This window comes from Boleophthalmus pectinirostris, unplaced genomic scaffold, assembly GCF_026225935.1.
Source record: "Boleophthalmus pectinirostris isolate CB_2022bp ecotype Guang Dong unplaced genomic scaffold, ASM2622593v1 HiC_scaffold_18, whole genome shotgun sequence".
In the NCBI taxonomy this organism is placed as follows: domain Eukaryota; kingdom Metazoa; phylum Chordata; class Actinopteri; order Gobiiformes; family Gobiidae; genus Boleophthalmus; species Boleophthalmus pectinirostris.
In genome coordinates this window covers 14,319,705-14,337,453 of record NW_026571133.1, presented here as the reverse complement: position 1 = coordinate 14,337,453, position 17,749 = coordinate 14,319,705, and the positions used below count along the sequence as shown (strand labels likewise).

Here is a 17,749-nt window from a genome sequence, read left to right as displayed (position 1 = left end):
TTAAATATTGCACATGTTATTGGAGAAAAGTCTTACAAGCTATTGTGTGTGAATTATTGATTACATGTATTTTAATTATATTCAAAAGCTAAATTCAAATATTTAACCTTATCATTTCTAATAGCAATTGGTCCTTTAACTTGCTATTCACAGCACATTAACATTGCTGCTCCTGAACCCAAACTGATTTGATTGTAAAAGGCCTATAGGGACGGACACTGCTAATTATCCTTGGCTATAAATGTTGTAGTATGTTACATGTCTAATATACATACTTGTCTCTGTCAAAAAAAAAAAAAAAAAAGAAAGAAAAGAAATAGGCCTATATGTCATCTAAAATCTAGCATTATTCTAGTACTACACATATTATAAAAGTGGTCTGTTTTGTACTGTACCCTATATTATGTCCAGTGCACTGTAGTGTAAACACATTGTATACCCTAAAGCTCTTCATTTGACCCACTTTCCAACAACAAAAAGAGGTTAGAAGAGACAGACATCAGGACAAGAATACATTAATATTATATTTGGGGTTCTGGAGATGACACCCCCCACAGCTCTTTGTATGAATATTTAATAACTACAGCCTTGACTTGATAATTTGAACAGGGTCAATATTAGACCATGGAAAATTGAAAACAGCAGCTTTGTCTATGAAAGAAATCATACTATAAAAACTGAAAAACATATCAGTTAATGAACAAAACTGAGTAAATTATTTATGTGAGGCGCTTTCATGCAAAATACACAATGTTTTCATTGTTGTATTGTGGCTTGACCAGATGTGTCTATTTACCCAAGACAGTCCCAGTTTTGAGCCCTGTGTCCTCTGTCCCATTTGAATGGTCCAAAACCATGATTTGTCCTGGTTTTATACAAGAAATGTCTCAAGTGTCCCTATTTTCGACTCATCTGATCCCCACCAACAGTAAAAAGGGGCTTACATTATTATCTCTTTAGCTGAAATACAGAAAAACATGCTTGAAAATGAGGCAAAAATGCACATAAATCCCTCAGATTATGATTGACACAATTTCACGATTGTATTCATACCAACCATTCCAAATCAGGTTCGTCTCAGTTTTTAATTGTGAAAATCAGGTCACGTCAGGTTTGTGCTCACTGCTTTGTTGACATTACAATTGTTGTGGTTTAACATGGTATGGTGAAGAATGGTGTGGTAATACTAACGACCACACGATGGCAGTGTTACACATAAAAATCATTATTATGTGTCTGAACTTTGTCCCCATTGGTTTTTTCACTAAGTGTGAGTGGGGAGTAATTTGAATGTTTATTTTGCATGCACACAACAAAACCAATAATCCAAAATAAGAAGAATGGAAATATGGTTGTCTCAATTAAAAATATGCCTCTTTAAGGGAATAACCAAAAACATGCTAAAGCAACACTCCCATAGGGTGTAATCAATGCACACTGCCAAATATGGGCATAGATTCCCTTATTCTAATCCTATCTAATCCAACCTAATCTGTTTAAATAGTGATGTCTAGTTCTAATGACAGATGCTGCTGACTGAGCCCTACAGCTTGCAATGTGACTATTTGATATGCTTCACAAAAAAAAAAAAAAAAAGGTCTTATTTTAATTAATTTCAGCTTTGAATGTAATATTTGCTTAGAATAAAAGTGTTCTTAAATCACACTTTAAAAAAAAAATCATTTTATAACTCACTTTATATTGCAATACTCACATCATTTACATAGAGTGACATTCAGCGCCAACACCCTCTTCACACACACCTTTTTACATCTCAGCAGTCTGGGAAGGATATTTCCCATTATTTGTACCAAAAACTTTTCAAAAAATTCAGATATTAAGAGTTTAAAGGCACAATGGAGCAGAAATGTATACTAACGTTCGTGACAATTATTTTCAGCCCAAAATGCAGAAAATGAAAACCATGTAGTCAGCTAAATATAACTATAACATTTCTTGTAAATTATGCTGATGCCTCTACCCAGCTTTCAAACCCTTAGACTATTTAAAATTAATATGGAAAAGTACTTTGTGAACTAATAGCCAAATGGTGCATGACTCTGTAGACTTGTAAACACAGACTTTTCTTCTGCTGCAGCCTGTGGATAAAAAGAAGAGTGTATGTAGAATGACTCTTTGGCATTAGTACAGCCTGATAGCTTGTGCTATTTTCACTAGCTGGCTCATTCTCCCAAACCAAATCACAAGTATTTGCATGAGTCAGATTGGACACCTGTTTCCACAACTTTCATTTTTGTTTAATTTACATTTAAAAACCTGCAATAAACCAGTGTAAGTCCTGAGCAGTTCCTACATACAGAATAAAATTACCACATACATTGTTTATAAGTAATACCAATAACAAACCTACAGTACATATGTTCATAACACACCTAAAAACATTTAATTGAGAAATATTACTAATTTGTACTTCTGAAGAGGAAGCCTTTTAATGGCATGTTCAGGTGTGTGTCATTTTATCACAATTATGAAGAGATGTTGTGGTCTGCTGGGAGAATAGCAGCCTGATTCATCAGCCGGTTTCACTTCATGGAAACTGTCTGACCTCTCAGCATTCGGATTCATTCATTCGATGGTAGGTGGGTACTTTTTTATTATAAGAAGAAGGGCAATGACATTCTCATTCAATAACATTCTCTTTGTTCCAGCTTTAAATCCTTGATCTCAGGAACACAACACAGAATGTATGGCTTTGTTTACATCCATTTTGACCACTTTGTTTACTGTTATGCTGTACCACAAAAAGGGACCCAGTCATGGCTTCACAGCTCTTCGCTGATTGGCTGGTGTGCGGCCTACAACTTCCAGGGTTCATGCAAACCGTCTAGTGTATTCCGATTCCTGACCTAGTTGCTGGAGGGAAATTAAATTGAGCAGAGGGACTAGGTGACACCAGCCTGGCTAGGAGAACAGTACTCCCCTCAAGTATTTAACGCTAATCTGAATGTTGATGTTACGATTGCTTCTCACACCAGTTCATTCTGATGTTGTGTCCTTGAGCAAGAAACATCACATACATTGGTGATTGTAGAGTCAGGAAATACTGATACTTCATAGCACTGATTCCAGTGATAGATATTTGAATAAAAATGTCTCAAAACAGTATAAACAAAAGTATCTCAACATACATCTTTAAACTGAAAAAAGTTTATAACCACGATAAATACTGACATTAATTCAATTCCTTATAATGAATTGGCCCAACACATGTTCCCGTACAGCTGTGTGTTTGAGCTGAGTCAGGTGCTTATAGTCAGAGGGGGTTTGAAGGAACAAGGTTTTCAAAATTGCATTAAAATTACTGTAAATTACAAGCTCAGCAAAATCTACTCGGTCCCTGGCCATTTATGGCAGGCTTCACAAAGATGTTTTGTTGTCCTCTTCACAGACAGCAGAAGAAAGGATAGTTCAAACTTTCTGTACACTTAATCCTATTGTCTATTGGCTTTAACTTTGACTCATTTCCCTGTGCTTGAATTGGCTGCTTTGAAAACTCCCCAGAACACATGCCTCTCCATTTTGGTAACATTTCTTCTTTGGCCCATCCCCATTGTCATTAACTTTCAAGAAGCAATTTTCAAACTATTTATTGCGTTCAGTTTGAGCTGTTCCTGTAAGATCAATGCCCTCTTTACATAAAATAGTCTCCAGGGATTTCAGTGCTGTAGAACATGTGGAAAACTGTGCCTCTTACAATCGAAATTCAAGCTACCCCCATTTTCCTCTGTCATTTAAAACAGTAGTGCCATCTGCCCTCAGAAATGCACCCACTTTCTGTACTAACAACATGCATTCTCTGTCATCTCATTCAAACCAGTTGGACGTTATTTTCTAGCAGTTTCTGTAGTTTTTAAATTGTATTTGATTCTTTATTTTACTTACTCTTACTCTAAAAACCCTATGTTTACAGACCAACCATGACATACCACTCAACAAATCACCATTCAGAGGAGTAGCTAAAGTAAGTGGATATTTTATAATGGGAAATATACTTAGTTAGTTTTAGAGTTACTGTGCCTGTTAAAAGACAATAAAAATACACATCTTATAATTTCAGATGTAAAATGTTGATTCAGGTTCCAGTATACATAGTCATTATCTAAAGCTTGATAAAAAAGTAAAATGATTTCAGTTATCAGAATGTCATACAATGGCAACATTTGCTATCAATTCTAGAATAGACTTTAGCTATTCACATCCCTTCAAAAGTTTATGAATTAAAATTCACATGCATTTCTCTCATAGACTTTTTCTCATAAATTATTGTAAACTCTTCATATTTATTTATTTATTTAGAAGTTTAATCAACTATGTGTTAACTTATGAACATAACACAATTATAGTCAAAGTAATAAAACAATATTGTAAATGTATAGGAAAACATAGTTTCAGACTAAAAAGAAAAAAGAAATGTTCTATAATAATGACTAAGACTAATGGCCCATACCTCATAAAAGCTTTTTAAGTATGAATGAATGACTTGTGTTCATTCATAGTCATAATTGTGTATTTGTTTTGGCTGTAGGGTCCCAGTCACTTCCTGTCTCTGTTTCTCTCGGACAGATTGCGCCTTAATCCTCATATGGACGTAAATATAGCACAGCAACACAATGGAGGCATTCCTCAAAGGGGCAACCTCAAAGCCTCAAAGTCTGTCCAGTCCAGTCTGAAGAAGGCCCAGGAAGACGTCAGCTTCTACATCCCTTCACAGTGAGGCTATATAGTTCTCAGACAATAACTTCTTAGGTTCTTTTTAAAGACAATGCAGTAAAGTGTATTTACCTTGTTGACATGTTTCGGCTGCTAGCTGCAAGCCATCTTCAGAACTGTTCTGAAGATGGCTTGCAGCTAGCAGCCGAAACATGTGAACAAGGTAAATACACTTTACTGCATTGTCTTTAAAAAGAACCTAAGAAGTTAAAGTATATAAGAAGACCAAATGAACATCATTGGCTTAGTTCTCAGACACTTTGACAAATTGATATCATGAGATCATGTGTAAGGCGGATGAAGTGTCTTGCTTAAGGGCACAATAAAAGTATTTACTAGAGCCTGTGCAGCTCCACTGTGGCACATGGTAATCTCAGTGGTCTCCAACCTAAATACTAACAGCACCAACCCTGCTACACTTCCTAAATCAGACAAGACTGGACATTCTGAATGTGGTACAGCTGCCATGGTTATGATAAAAGTTCACTTTTAAAAACACAAGAGACAATTATAAAGAACAAAGCTTGTTTAAGGGCCTTTTGTGGCCAGAGTTAGAATATAGACTAGCAGTTCTGCCGAATCTTTAGAATCAGAGCAGCAATCTCTGTCACTGATATCGACTGGTGATGAATAAAGTTGAAATCTAAGTTTGAGATCAAAGAAGGTCCAGTGATTACATCTGAATCACTGGTTGGTATTTCATCTTTTAAATATTTTTTTGGACAATAAAAGGCCTTGCAGTGATAGACTTGGAGTCATAGCGCCCCCTATGGGAAACTAAAAAAAGACTGCTTTGGCCCAAGTACTGAAGAGAAACCATTATAATTAACAAGCAAAGCAAAATTTTCAGTGTGTTTGTATTTCTGTGTCTAGAATTCAGGGCACATTTGTATATATTCTCTCTCTCTCTCTCATGTAGGTGGCAGCCAGGAGTTGGATGTCCACAATTTTGGCAATGGGCACAGCTCTGAGGCCTAATTATTTATGGGGCTTCTACCTGTTTCCAAAGTATTATAATTACGACTGGGAAGCGCTGCAGTACACCGAGGCTCAGAGGTGATGAGGAGGCAGAATGATTCACTGACTCCACTGGCTCTGGTCCTCCAGCACTACCCTCTACCCCTCTTATATCTGCAGGTAAAACACATGTTAACATCTTTTATCTGAAGTTTGTTCAAAGTAATTTAATGTGAGGGGTAGAGATCAATTGTAACCCAAATCGTTTTAAAATGTATTATTCATTCCAGTCTCCAAAGATACTACACTCAGTCTACCCAAGGTGGCAGGGCTTAGGTATTACATAATCTGCTGATCTATGTTATAATGTTCTTTCCTCACAAAAACATAAATGGAGTTATGTTTTGTTTCATTTACACATGTTTAACACACAAACCCTGCATATTTACACTGAGTTTTTCACACAAACTGAAAACATTGTTCCACCTTGTGATATCATGTCATAATACAGGAAGTGCTCCAAAGTGTTTTTCAACTCTGTACACTTTCATTAGAATCATTTGGATAATTTCTCCCTGGAATTTTGCAACTCTACTGAACTAAAGGTAAAAGATTTAACTTGAAAACAACAACTTCATGACACCACAACGTGAAACAGAGCATTTTGAGCTTTGGAGATGTAGACAGACTAATCAGGCAGGATTACTCAAACATGTGTGAATGAAGCAAAACACAGGGTAAAAAACAGGGTAACAAGATTCCCACAAGACTTAAAGTACAGTAGAGTCAATTTTTATTTAATAATATTGTAAAGAATACTCTTAGCTTTCACATGATCTAATTTTCCCCTTATGTGTCAGTCTTCTTTGGCAGCTCTTAGTCGGCTCTAATGATGATGGGTTGTGTGCAAAAGGCCCTCAAAGCGTTGGCCCCGTCCTGTAATGCCCCCGCCCCACCTGTGTTTGTCTACATCCACAGGTTTTCATCGACCAAAATAGACACTTCCTCATCCAGGTAAATGTGGACAGCCCCGAACCAGAGCTATTTAAATGCTCATTTGTTTATGCGTCATGCTCACAGCCACCCATCTGATATGTGCCACATGGAGGTTTGGCTCACCAAACAGATGGGGAGTTTGTATATTTAGATCTCAATAAATCAGACCATCACGAAAAGAGACATTTATTTTCTGTAGTTTAATTAAAAAATTAGATTTATATTAGATGTGATGGTGAAGTGCTTACCCAGGTGCTCAATGTAAGAATGGATTATTTATTTTTATTTATTTTTTATTTTTTCATTGTTTCTTAGCAGGAATCAGATGCAACTGAAAACAGTAAGTTGAATGCCAAACTTATATTCCAGACAAACCAATCAAGCAGAGAAGGGGTCGCCCATCAGATATTTACAGCAATGTCGGCTCCCAGTGGGCAGACCTTTGGAAGTTAGTGGAGTTGTTGCTTTGCTTAAGTAATTTTAGATCAATATTATGATTTAAAATGTGCACATTATAACATTAACAGATTACAGCTGTAGCAAGCTCAAGCACAATATGTCTTCTTTAACTAAACAAAAGTGACTTCAAAATGACCAAACTCTGATGTTGAAGGATTAGAGAAGCAGCTTTAATCAGATTCAGAGGTTAGTCAGGACAAGTTGAAAATATTGTAATGTGTGTTGGTGAATTGACTTAGAGCACGTATGACCTTACTGGGTGAGTGTCTGTGTAATTAATATATGATGTAAGCTTGTTAGTAGTATAGTATTGTTGCCTTTTGAAAGAAGTCATTAGTGAAGGACCTAACACTTGAGTAGATTGGATGGACTCTTTGGTTTCCTGTTATCTGCACATGCTGTATCTGCCCCAGAGGCCCACATTTTGGAGGAGTTTGGTTTCTCAGTGAAACAGCAGCCTCCTCTGGGTCACATAAGAGTGTAATGCATATCCACACTTCTCACCTCATTCAGACCTACCTCCTTTTAAGGGGAAAACGCAATTAGTGGAACATGGATTATTTCGTTTTGCAGCTGTCATAACAATAATAAGCTATTATATAAATCAATAAAATATATTATAATGTAAATGTATTGTGTATACTGTTACTTGATCAAAATTTGGTTTCAGATTCACTTGTTGCATAAATATATTCAGGTGTAGAGGCTATAATTCCAAAATATATTCTACTCATATACAGTGTGTGCACAATTATTAGGCAAGTGGGTATTTTGACCATATCATGATTTTTATGCATATTCTTCTACTCAAAGCTGTAGAAACTTATTGAATTTAAACATATCCAGTAATGGCCTAAGGAAATAAACACCCTATATCAAGGACTGCAGAATTATTAGGCAGCTTCTTTTCCTCAAAAATGGGCCAAAAAGAGATTAAACTGACTCTGAAAAGTCAAAAATTTTAAAAAGTCTTTCAGAAGGATGTAGCACTCTTGAAATTGCTAAGATATTGGGTTGTCATCATGGCCAAGGTAAGTTAGGCTGAAATCCGCAACCACTGAATGAGAAACATAAACTGAAATGTCAAGACTGGGCCAGAAATATCTGAAGACAGATTTTACAAAGGCTTTTTGGACTGATGAGATGAAAGTGACTCTTGACAGACCAGATGGATGGGCCTTTGGCTAGATTAGAAATGGACATAGAGCTCCACTTCGACTCAGATGTGGAGGTGGAGGTACTGGTATGGGCTGGTATTATTAAAGATGAGTTCGTTGGACCTTTTTTAGTTGAAGATGGACCCAAAATGAACTCCAAAACCTACTGTCAGTTTTTAGAAGACACGTATTCGAGCAGTGGTACAGGAAAAAGCCAGCATCTTTCAAGAGGATAATGATTTTGATGCAGTGGTTGTGGTTGCAGCTACGCAAATAGTTAGTTGCGTGATCATTCTGCACATTAATTGATGCCCACTAATTTTGCACACATAGATTTTCTTCTAAGAAAGCCAAAACTTCACTTTTAGTTTCTTAAATATTCCGGTTTGAGGTTTATTAACATTTTAAATTGACTGAGAGCATTGTAATTGTTCAGTTATAAAATGAATCCACATAAATACAACTTGCCTAATAATTATGTATACAGTGTACAAAATAAGTAAAACATGAAATGATAGAACCAATATTTTTTGTCACATTATGTAATTTATTTTTATCTTATATATATATAAATATAAATATATATATATATATATAATATATATATATATATATATATATATATATATATATATATATATATATATATATATATATATATATATATATATATACACATACACAATTAATTGTGTGTAATTGTGTTGATCTTGAATTGTTCCATTCTCCACAAGTACATAAAGTCCTCTATGTTTAACCTCAGGGTGGTTGGATGCGCACCACTGGGGAGAGTGCATCCGTTGGGGCATCTGGTGTAATCCTGTGGGGGGCCAGAGTGGATTACGGTGACCAGGTAACCACACACCACACCCCCTGGACAGACGCGGGATGGGACACGGGCACAAAGCTCCACTGTGCAGACGATACAGGAGTGTGTCAGTGGATTACAAAAGGCTCAGCTCCCATGGATTATGTTTACTGCTGCTGCTGCTGCTGCTGCTTCATTAGTTAAACAGACGGGATAAACATGTTGATAGTGACTTTCAATTGGAGCTTATACAGAGCCACTAAACTCTGCTAATAGTAATGTGAAACTCAGCGGTGGAACGTAGCAAAGTAAAAGAAGTAAAGTACTATACTTTAAATATATTTTAGGTATCTGTAGTTTACTTAAGTGTTTTTTTAAGTGGATACTTTTACCTTTACTAAATTTGAGAGCAGGTATCTGTATTATATACTCTATGGAGTAAGAAAGCTGTCAAAAATATTCGTGCACATAAAATAGAAATCCGTGCGTATTTGGGAAATCCGTGCATATTTGGCTGTAGTTGTGCATAAAATAAATATTTGTAAACTCTCAAATGAGTCCAGTCGTACATAAAATAGATTGTGTGTATTTTATCCATCAGAATATGAATTGAAAAGTTACTACATCAAGAATTACAATTACTTTCATCAGTACGAATACGAATTCACAGACGCAACTTTACTGTCAAAAATACGTCATCACTTCACAGACATTATTTATCGAGCAGAAGAAACATCGATCGAGATCAAGACTGCGCATGCGCTAAAGTTGTAGCAGAGGGTAAAAATGGAGTAATGGCACAACATGCTGACTGACAGGTAGGTTCATTCAAATTTATTGTTAAAATGTCTTGTCTTGCCTCATTGAATTCGGGAACCGAATGCTGCTGTGTGATATCGTGTAGAAACACCTCCTCTGAATGGGAAATTGCACCGATATCTTAGTAGAAACACAGTGGAGCCAGTTGGTGAACATCAGACATAACGTTATCCCAGGGCTAATTAGCAAATATCAGTTTCTCTGTATGTTTAGATTAAAACATTCACGGCTACAGCCACAGCGAGCATCAGTCGGTCTTAACCTTCATCTCAGCTGCCTTTCTCACATGAATCAGTCCGCAGGTGCACATCACTGAAGTAGGCTGACCAAAAGTTCCTCGGGACGCTGAAATGTCCCCGTTTACACCAAACACTACCGAACTGTCCTGGTTACAGACATCACAGCCAATGAAATGTTACACATTACAGTTTACAGCTTCCAGCATCAATTAATGTTCGTGTTTATAGGCAACATCTTGCTATGTATACAGTATTTACCTGTAAGTATAACGTCACTGTGTTGTGGCGTGGGTAGATTTGCTAGTTCATTATAACCCATTGCCCAGTTTCACAGTAAGAGCAGGGGTTACTCCATCATTTTTTCCAAAGTAATCGTCTTCTACATGATTATATATTTTGTGTTTGTGCAGTCAGCGTGTGCATAATGATGATATAGCATTCCATGCATTATGAATATTGGCTTTTAGTTGAATGCAAGCAGATATGAAGTATTAGGAAGACTTCGGTAAACTAAGACAAACAATACAATAGATTAAATTGACAAGTGCATGCAAGTAAAATACTCTATGTGTAACCTAACAATTTCATATTTACAGGAATCTCTGCTGACACAGTTGATGGGATGGCTATTAACCAGAATTACAGATATATTGGATCAGCCCCATCTGGATCACACAGGCAGGGGGAGAGATTTCCACATCCAAGGTAGAGTTTGAGGCAGGGGTCAGAGAGGAGTAGAGGATCTGATGGAGTGGGAAGGAGTATAAGGGGTGAAGGGTTAACATATGAGGAGATAATAAAGGGTTTTCAAAGTGAGAAGCAAGACTTGATTCACTGGGTAGGTGGGCAATGTTATGAGGAAAAGAAAAAAAAAACAAAAACAAAAAACAAAAAAACACAGAAAACAGAACAGGTGCATGTCATTCAGTCAAAAAAGTCACACACACTGTCGATAAGATGGCCAGATTCTAGATCCGCAACATCCTCTTGAGAAAGTGTGCTCAAATCCACCTCACCATAGCAAAGGAAACTGTAACAGCACTCTTTCAGAAAAGCAGGGGGTGGGCCACCTTGGGCTAGGCTCACTGCCATTACTTCACCTATAGTTCTGTGAGCAAGGTAGAAAAAATTTATTAAAAATTAAAAAGCACACACAAAAGACAAACTTTACTTCTTTTGGGTTGAGCAAATTGCTCAAGGACAGCTAAGCCATGCATATGGGTGACACATGACTGTAATATGTGGGAAAAAAAAGTGACACCAACCTGAAATTTTCATTATCAAGGTCAGTCAGTGAGTACTTGGGGTTTTTACCCTGGTTCCCAGGGCCTTCAAAGAACCGTTTTTCAATGGCTGACATCATGTCTATAAAAGAAATCACGCACGCATACACACTTTCACAAATAAAATTCATAAAATCATAATGTTCATGTGGCTGTGACAAAAAATTTGATTGACACCTGGAGTCCCAACAGAATCCACTATTTATCTTTTATTAGGATAAGCTGTTAAAAAACTCACCAGTCAGAAATTCCTTTCGGAGTGCCCCTGTGTCAATGTCCGCCTCTCCTATGTACACAGCCTTAAGGGGGCTTGTAGGAGATGCCATTTTTTTCCTTCTCCACTGGAGAATGGTTCTGTCCAGTAGTTGCTCTCTGTCCACACACAATTTAAATTGTGTTGTGGTATCAACTTGTTCCTCAAGGAACTGCAATATATCTTCAGTGCTTGAGAAGAAGGGAATTAATTACCTCCGCCAAGGAGGTTATGTTTTTGCCGGCGTTTGTCTGTTTGTTTGTTTGTTTGTTTGTCTGTTAGCAACATAACTCAAAAAGTTATGGACCGATTTTGATGAAATTTTCAGTATTTGTTGGAAATGTGAAAAGGAAGAACTGATTTCATTTTGGGGGTGATCTGGAAGAAATCCTGGATTCTGGATCACTTTGAAATTTTAGTTAACATTGTAGTAAATGGGGCCAAAAATTTTGTTTCTCTATATCTCGGTTAATTATTGAACAAACCCCATGAAATTTGACTCATGGATGGACAATGGGATCCTCTTTCATATTCCAAAGGCTGATCCGGATCTGATCCAGAAGACTGATTTTATCGCAATTTATTTAAAAAATGGGGGTAGTCCTTGGTGGAGGTCTGCGCTCTCTGAGTGCTTTTCTAGTTAAATAATGTAGTGGAAATTAAGCAAGGGACAATGAATGACAATGTTTATCATCAAAAGTTTATCAAAATTACATTTGAATACACTCCCCCTTGAACTGCCACCTTATCGTGGTGGGGGAGTTTGTGTACCTGAATGATCCTAGGAGCTATGTTGCCCGGGGCATTATGCCCCTGGTAGGGTCTCCCATGGCAAACAGGTCCTAGGTGACGGGGCAGACTAAGAGCAGTTCATAGAACCTCTATGAATAGTTTAAAAACAAGGACCGTTACGTCGCCCGGTATGGCGCAGCCGGGGCCCCACCCTGGAGCCAGGCCTGGGGTTGGGGCTCGAAAGCGAGCGCCTGGTGGCCGGGCCTTTGCCCACGGGGCCCGGCCGGGCTCAGCCCGAAGGGACGACGTGGGCCCACCCTCCTGTGGGCTCACCACCCGCAGAGGGTTTCATAGGGGTCGGGTGCGCTGTGAACTAGGCAGAGGTCGGGGTCAGGGATCCCGGCAACCTAGTCCACGGACACAGAACCTGGCTGTAGGGACGTGGAACGTCACCTCACTGGGGGGAGGTTGAGAGGTACCGGCTAGATATAGTCGGCCTCACCTCCACGCACAGCTTGGGCTCTGGTACCCAACCTCTCGAGAGGGGTTGGACCCTCCATTTTTCTGGTGTTGCCTGCGGCGAGCTGGTGTGGGCTTGCTTATAGCCCCACAGCTCAGCCGCCACATGTTGGAGTTCACCCCAGTGAACGAGAGGGTCGCGTCCCTGCGTCTTCGGGTCGGGGACAGGTATCTCACTGTGGTGTCGGCCTACGGGCCGAACAGCAGTGCAGAGTACCCAGCCTTCTTGGAGTCCCTGGGAGGGGTACTAGATAGTGCACCAACTGGGGACTCCATTGTTCTACTGGGGGACTTCAACGCCCACGTGGGCAACGCCAGTGACACCTGGAGAGGGGTGATTGGGAGGAACGGCCTCCCTGATCTGAACCCGAGTGGTGTTCTTGTTATTGGACTTCTGTGCTAGTCACAGTTTGTCCATAACAAACACCATGTTCGAGCACAAGGGTGTCCATAAGTGCACGTGGCACCAGGACACCCTAGGCCGGAGGTCGATGATCGACTTTGTCGTCGTGTCATCTGACCTCCGGCCGCGTGTCTTGGACACTCGGGTGAAGAGAGGGGCTGAGCTGTCAACCGATCACCACCTGGTGGTGAGTTGGATCCGCTGGCGGTGGAGGAAGCCGGAAAGACCTGGCAGACCCAAGCGTGTCGTGAGGGTCTGTTGGGAACGTCTGGCGGAACCCTCTGTCAGAGGGATCTTCAACTCACACCTCCGGGAGAGCTTCTCCCAGATTCCGGGGGAGGTTGGAGATATGGAGTCCGAGTGGGCTCTGTTCTCCACCTCCATTGTCAATGCGGCCGCCCGTAGCTGTGGGCGTAAGGTCTGTGGTGCCTGTCGCGGCGGCAATCCCCGAACCCGGTGGTGGACACCGGAAGTAAGGGATGCCGTCAAGCTGAAGAAGGAGTCCTATCGGGTCTTGTTGGCTCGTGGGACTCCTGAGGCAGCTGATGGGTACCGACGGGCCAAGCGTGAGGCAGCTCGTGCGGTCACAGAGGCAAAAACTCGGAGCTGGGAGGAGTTTGGAGAGGCCATGGAGGAGGACTATCGGACGGCCTCAAAGAGATTCTGGCAAACCGTCCGGCGCCTCAGGAGGGGGGAAGCAGTTCTTCACCAACACTGTTTACAGTGCGGGGGGAGAGCTGCTTGACCTCGACTGGGGATGTAGTCGGACGGTGGAAAGAATACTTTGAGGATCTCTCTCAATCCCACCGCCACGTCTTCCGAGGAGGAAGCAGAGACTGGGGACCCAGAGGCGGACTCGTCCATCACCCTGGCTGAAGTCACTGAGGTGGTTGGCAAGCTCCTTGGTGGCAAGGCTCCGGGGGTGGATGAGATCCGTCCTGAGTATCTTAAGTCTCTGGATGTTGTGGGGCTGTCTTGGCTGACACGCCTCTTCAACATCGCGTGGCGGTCGGGGACAGTACCTCTGGACTGGCAAACCGGGGTGGTGGTCCCTCTGTATAAGAAGGGGGACCGGAGGGTGTGTTCCAATTACAGGGGAATCACACTCCTCAGCCTTCCCGGTAAGGTCTATTCCAGGGTACTGGAGAGGAGAATCCGCCCGATAGTCGAACCTCGGATTCAGGAGGAGCAGTGTGGTTTTCGTCCTGGCCGTGGAACACTGGACCAGCTCTACACTCTCCATAGGGTGCTCGAGGGTTCATGGGAGTTTGCCCAACCAGTCCACATGTGCTTTGTGGACTTGGAGAAGGCATTCGACCGTGTCCCTCGTGGTGTCCTGTGGGGGGTGCTCCGGGAGTATGGGGTTCGGGGCCCTTTCCTAAGGGCTGTCCGGTCCCTGTATGACCGGAGCAGGAGCTGTGTTTGCATTGCCGGCAGTAAGTCAGACCTGTTCCCGGTGCATGTTGGACTCCGCCAGGGCTGCCCTTTGTCACCGGTTCTGTTCATTGTTTTTATGGACAGAATTTCTAGGTGCAGTCAGGGGCCGGAGGGGGTCCGGTTTGGGGACCACAGGATTTCATCTCTGCTGTTTGCAGATGATGTTGTCCTGTTGGCTTCATCGAACCAGGACCTACAATGTGCACTGGGGCGGTTTGCAGCCGAGTGTGAAGCGGCTGGGATGAAGATCAGCTCCTCCAAATCCGAGGCCATGGTTCTCGACCGGAAAAAGGTGGCTTGCCCTCTCCGGGTGGGTGGAGAGGCCCTGCCCCAAGTGGAGGAGTTCAAGTATCTCGGGGTCTTGTTCACGAGTGAGGGGAGGATGGAGCGTGAGATTGACAGGTGCAGCTTCAGCTGTGATGCGGTCGCTGTATCGGACCGTTGTGGTGAAGAGAGAGCTGAGCCGAAAGGCGAAACTCTTGATTTACCGGTCAGTCTTCGTTCCCACCCTCACCTATGGTCATGAGCTCTGGGTAATGACCGAAAGGACAAGATCGCGGATACAAGCGGCCGAAATGAGTTTCCTCCGCAGGGTGGCTGGGCGCTCCCTTAGAGATAGGGTGAGGAGCTCAGTCACACGGGAGGAGCTCGGAGTAGAGCCGCTGCTCCTTCACGTTGAGAGGAGCCAGTTGAGGTGGCTCAGGCATCTTTTCCGGATGCCTCCTGGACGCCTCCCTCGGGAGGTGTTCTGGGCATGTCCCACTGGGAGGAGGCCCCGGGGAAGACCCAGGACACGCTGGAGGGACTATGTTTCTCGGCTGGCCTGGGAACGCCTTGGGGTCCCCCCAGAAGAGCTGGAGGAAGTGTGTGTGGAAAGGGAGGTCTGGGAGTCCCTGCTTAGACTGCTGCCTCCGCGACCCGGCTCCGGATAAGCGGAAGAAAATGGAATGGAATGGAACATTTGAATACATACATTTGAAGCCTGATAAGACCTCAAAATCTGTGCCAACTTCTTACTTTTTACTCTTGAGGCACATTTTTAAAGGGGTACTTAAATACTGTTAATTAAGTTGATTTTTCATGTGATACTTTTACTTTTACTTGACTATTTTGTTGCTCTGGGATTTGTACTTTTACTTAAGTAACACAATTGAGTACTTCTTCCACCACTGTTGAAACTGCTCCCATAAGACTTGACCAAACACAATGCTGTCATTTATACGTAATTGTAATAAATAATAATAATAATACAGCACTTGTGTAGCTATTTCCGTGACACTCAGAGATGCTTCACAAAGTTCAAGACAAAACACAAATGAAAGAGACAGATAAAAAGAAGATGCAGTTATTTGAAGGCAATTGAATGAACAATTTGAAAGGTCAAATAAAGAAGGCTGTAATTATTGAAGTATGTCCGCTGCAAACAGCACATTTCCCTTCTTATTCAGTTGCCTTGTAGTTTAGATCTTTACAAACATGTTCTAAAATGGATATAGGCCTAATAATTCTAAGCAAATGAAAACTGAATTCTGTAAAGCGGGCAAAGGCTTTTTAAGAGTGAATATGTTTCTCTGCTCATCCAAGTAGCTTCTTCAGTTCTGACAGGGTTCTGATCGGTCACTGCCTTAAATATCTGCCTGAAGGGCGGAGATAAATACAGTGAAACTAGTTAAGGGGTAGGTGAAATCTGAACTTTTGTGAACACACAAGACTCAGATGCAGGGCAATTACTCAAACCATGCATGAATAAATAAATAGCCGATAATAATATCTATTTTCGAAGGTTGGTGATTCAAATAAATAAATAAATAAATAAATAACAGCTTAAGAACATCACTGGTTGAGCAAATTCACAAACCCAGAGGTTGGCAGTGAGATTCTAGCACTCGCAGATGAATGGTTTTGTTGTGTCCTTGGGCAGGACACTTAACCCACCTCGCCCCCATTGTCTGCATACACTGGTGATTGAATGTGTTTGTGAATGGGTGAGTGGTTCCTTGATGTGAAGTGCTTTGAGTGCCTTGAATTTGAACACTGTTATAACACAATTAAAAGTTAATGTAAATCAATTTTACCTACATTTAAAAATCATCCCTTCACCATCACACTTTAAACATCAACATCCCATCTTTGTAACTATGTTGTATTGCACTGAAGTTAAGACCTCTTTATTCACACTTTGCCTTATTACTATTCTGATCACTTCTCTTGTGGGGCCCTCTCCACGTTTCTCCTCCACACTCAACACTTACATCACCAACATCACCACGGCGCCTCAGATCAGCTGAAAACACTACTCCCAGAACTATCGCCATGTTAACAACCCAGACAATTTCAAGGTCTTTTGTCTTCTTTGTTGCATTGTTCTAGGGAAACCAACTTCGGCAGGTCTGAAAGCTCTCAGTAGGAGCTTTACCTGTCAATGTTATGATGGCTTAAACTGTACATCCAGGAACTATAAGGGACGGACCAAAGCTTTGATGTTCCATATGGGTCATCCACTTTGAAGGGGAAAGTAAAAGATCAAACGCAAAAAAGCTAGTTCAATACAGGACAAACTTAAAAAGAAGTTGTAAGGCTAAGTCAGGTATTTTTAAATGATGATATGAAAATTATTCATGACATCACAAGGTGGAACAGAGCATTTTAAGCTTTGGAGATGTAATATTGCTTGTGTGAATGAAACTAAACACAAATCCAGGTATGTTTTTGACAAGATAACAGCATTCATACATGGCTTAAAGCTCACAAGAGTCAATTTAGTGAAATATAGGTTCTTTAAGACCTAGTTTAATCCTGGTTTAGGTCAAAACCAGTGGCAGCTGCATTACTTGGTGACAGAAGCACAATAACAATCAAAAACAAAAGCAAAAGCAAATTTAATATCATTATAAAACTATATTTGGGTAATGTATAACTTATTCTCTTATTTAAACTGCTGATGTAAGTTTGTTTC

General features: G+C 40.9%; 1 protein-coding gene across 1 annotated transcript; it reads left to right on the top strand.

The window, feature by feature from the left end:
- The first annotated feature begins 3,228 nt into the window (after positions 1-3,228).
- Positions 3,229-5,791, top strand: LOC129408983 (hyaluronidase-like). The gene is made up of 4 exons (XM_055153982.1): positions 3,229-3,264; positions 3,932-3,982; positions 4,547-4,708; positions 5,651-5,791. Exons 1-4 carry the CDS (start codon positions 3,229-3,231, stop codon positions 5,789-5,791), a joined length of 390 nt encoding a protein of 129 aa, XP_055009957.1.
- The last annotated feature ends 11,958 nt before the right edge of the window (positions 5,792-17,749 follow it).

Coding starts and splice junctions, on each gene's coding strand:
- LOC129408983 (XM_055153982.1), top strand. CDS start 3,229: ATGTTCCCGTACAGCTGTGTGTTTGAGCTGAGTCAG. Junction 3,265..3,931: donor GTGTGTTTGAGCTGAGTCAG/GTGCTTATAGTC, acceptor CTATGTTTACAG/ACCAACCATGACATACCACT. Junction 3,983..4,546: donor CATTCAGAGGAGTAGCTAAA/GTAAGTGGATAT, acceptor TTTTGGCTGTAG/GGTCCCAGTCACTTCCTGTC.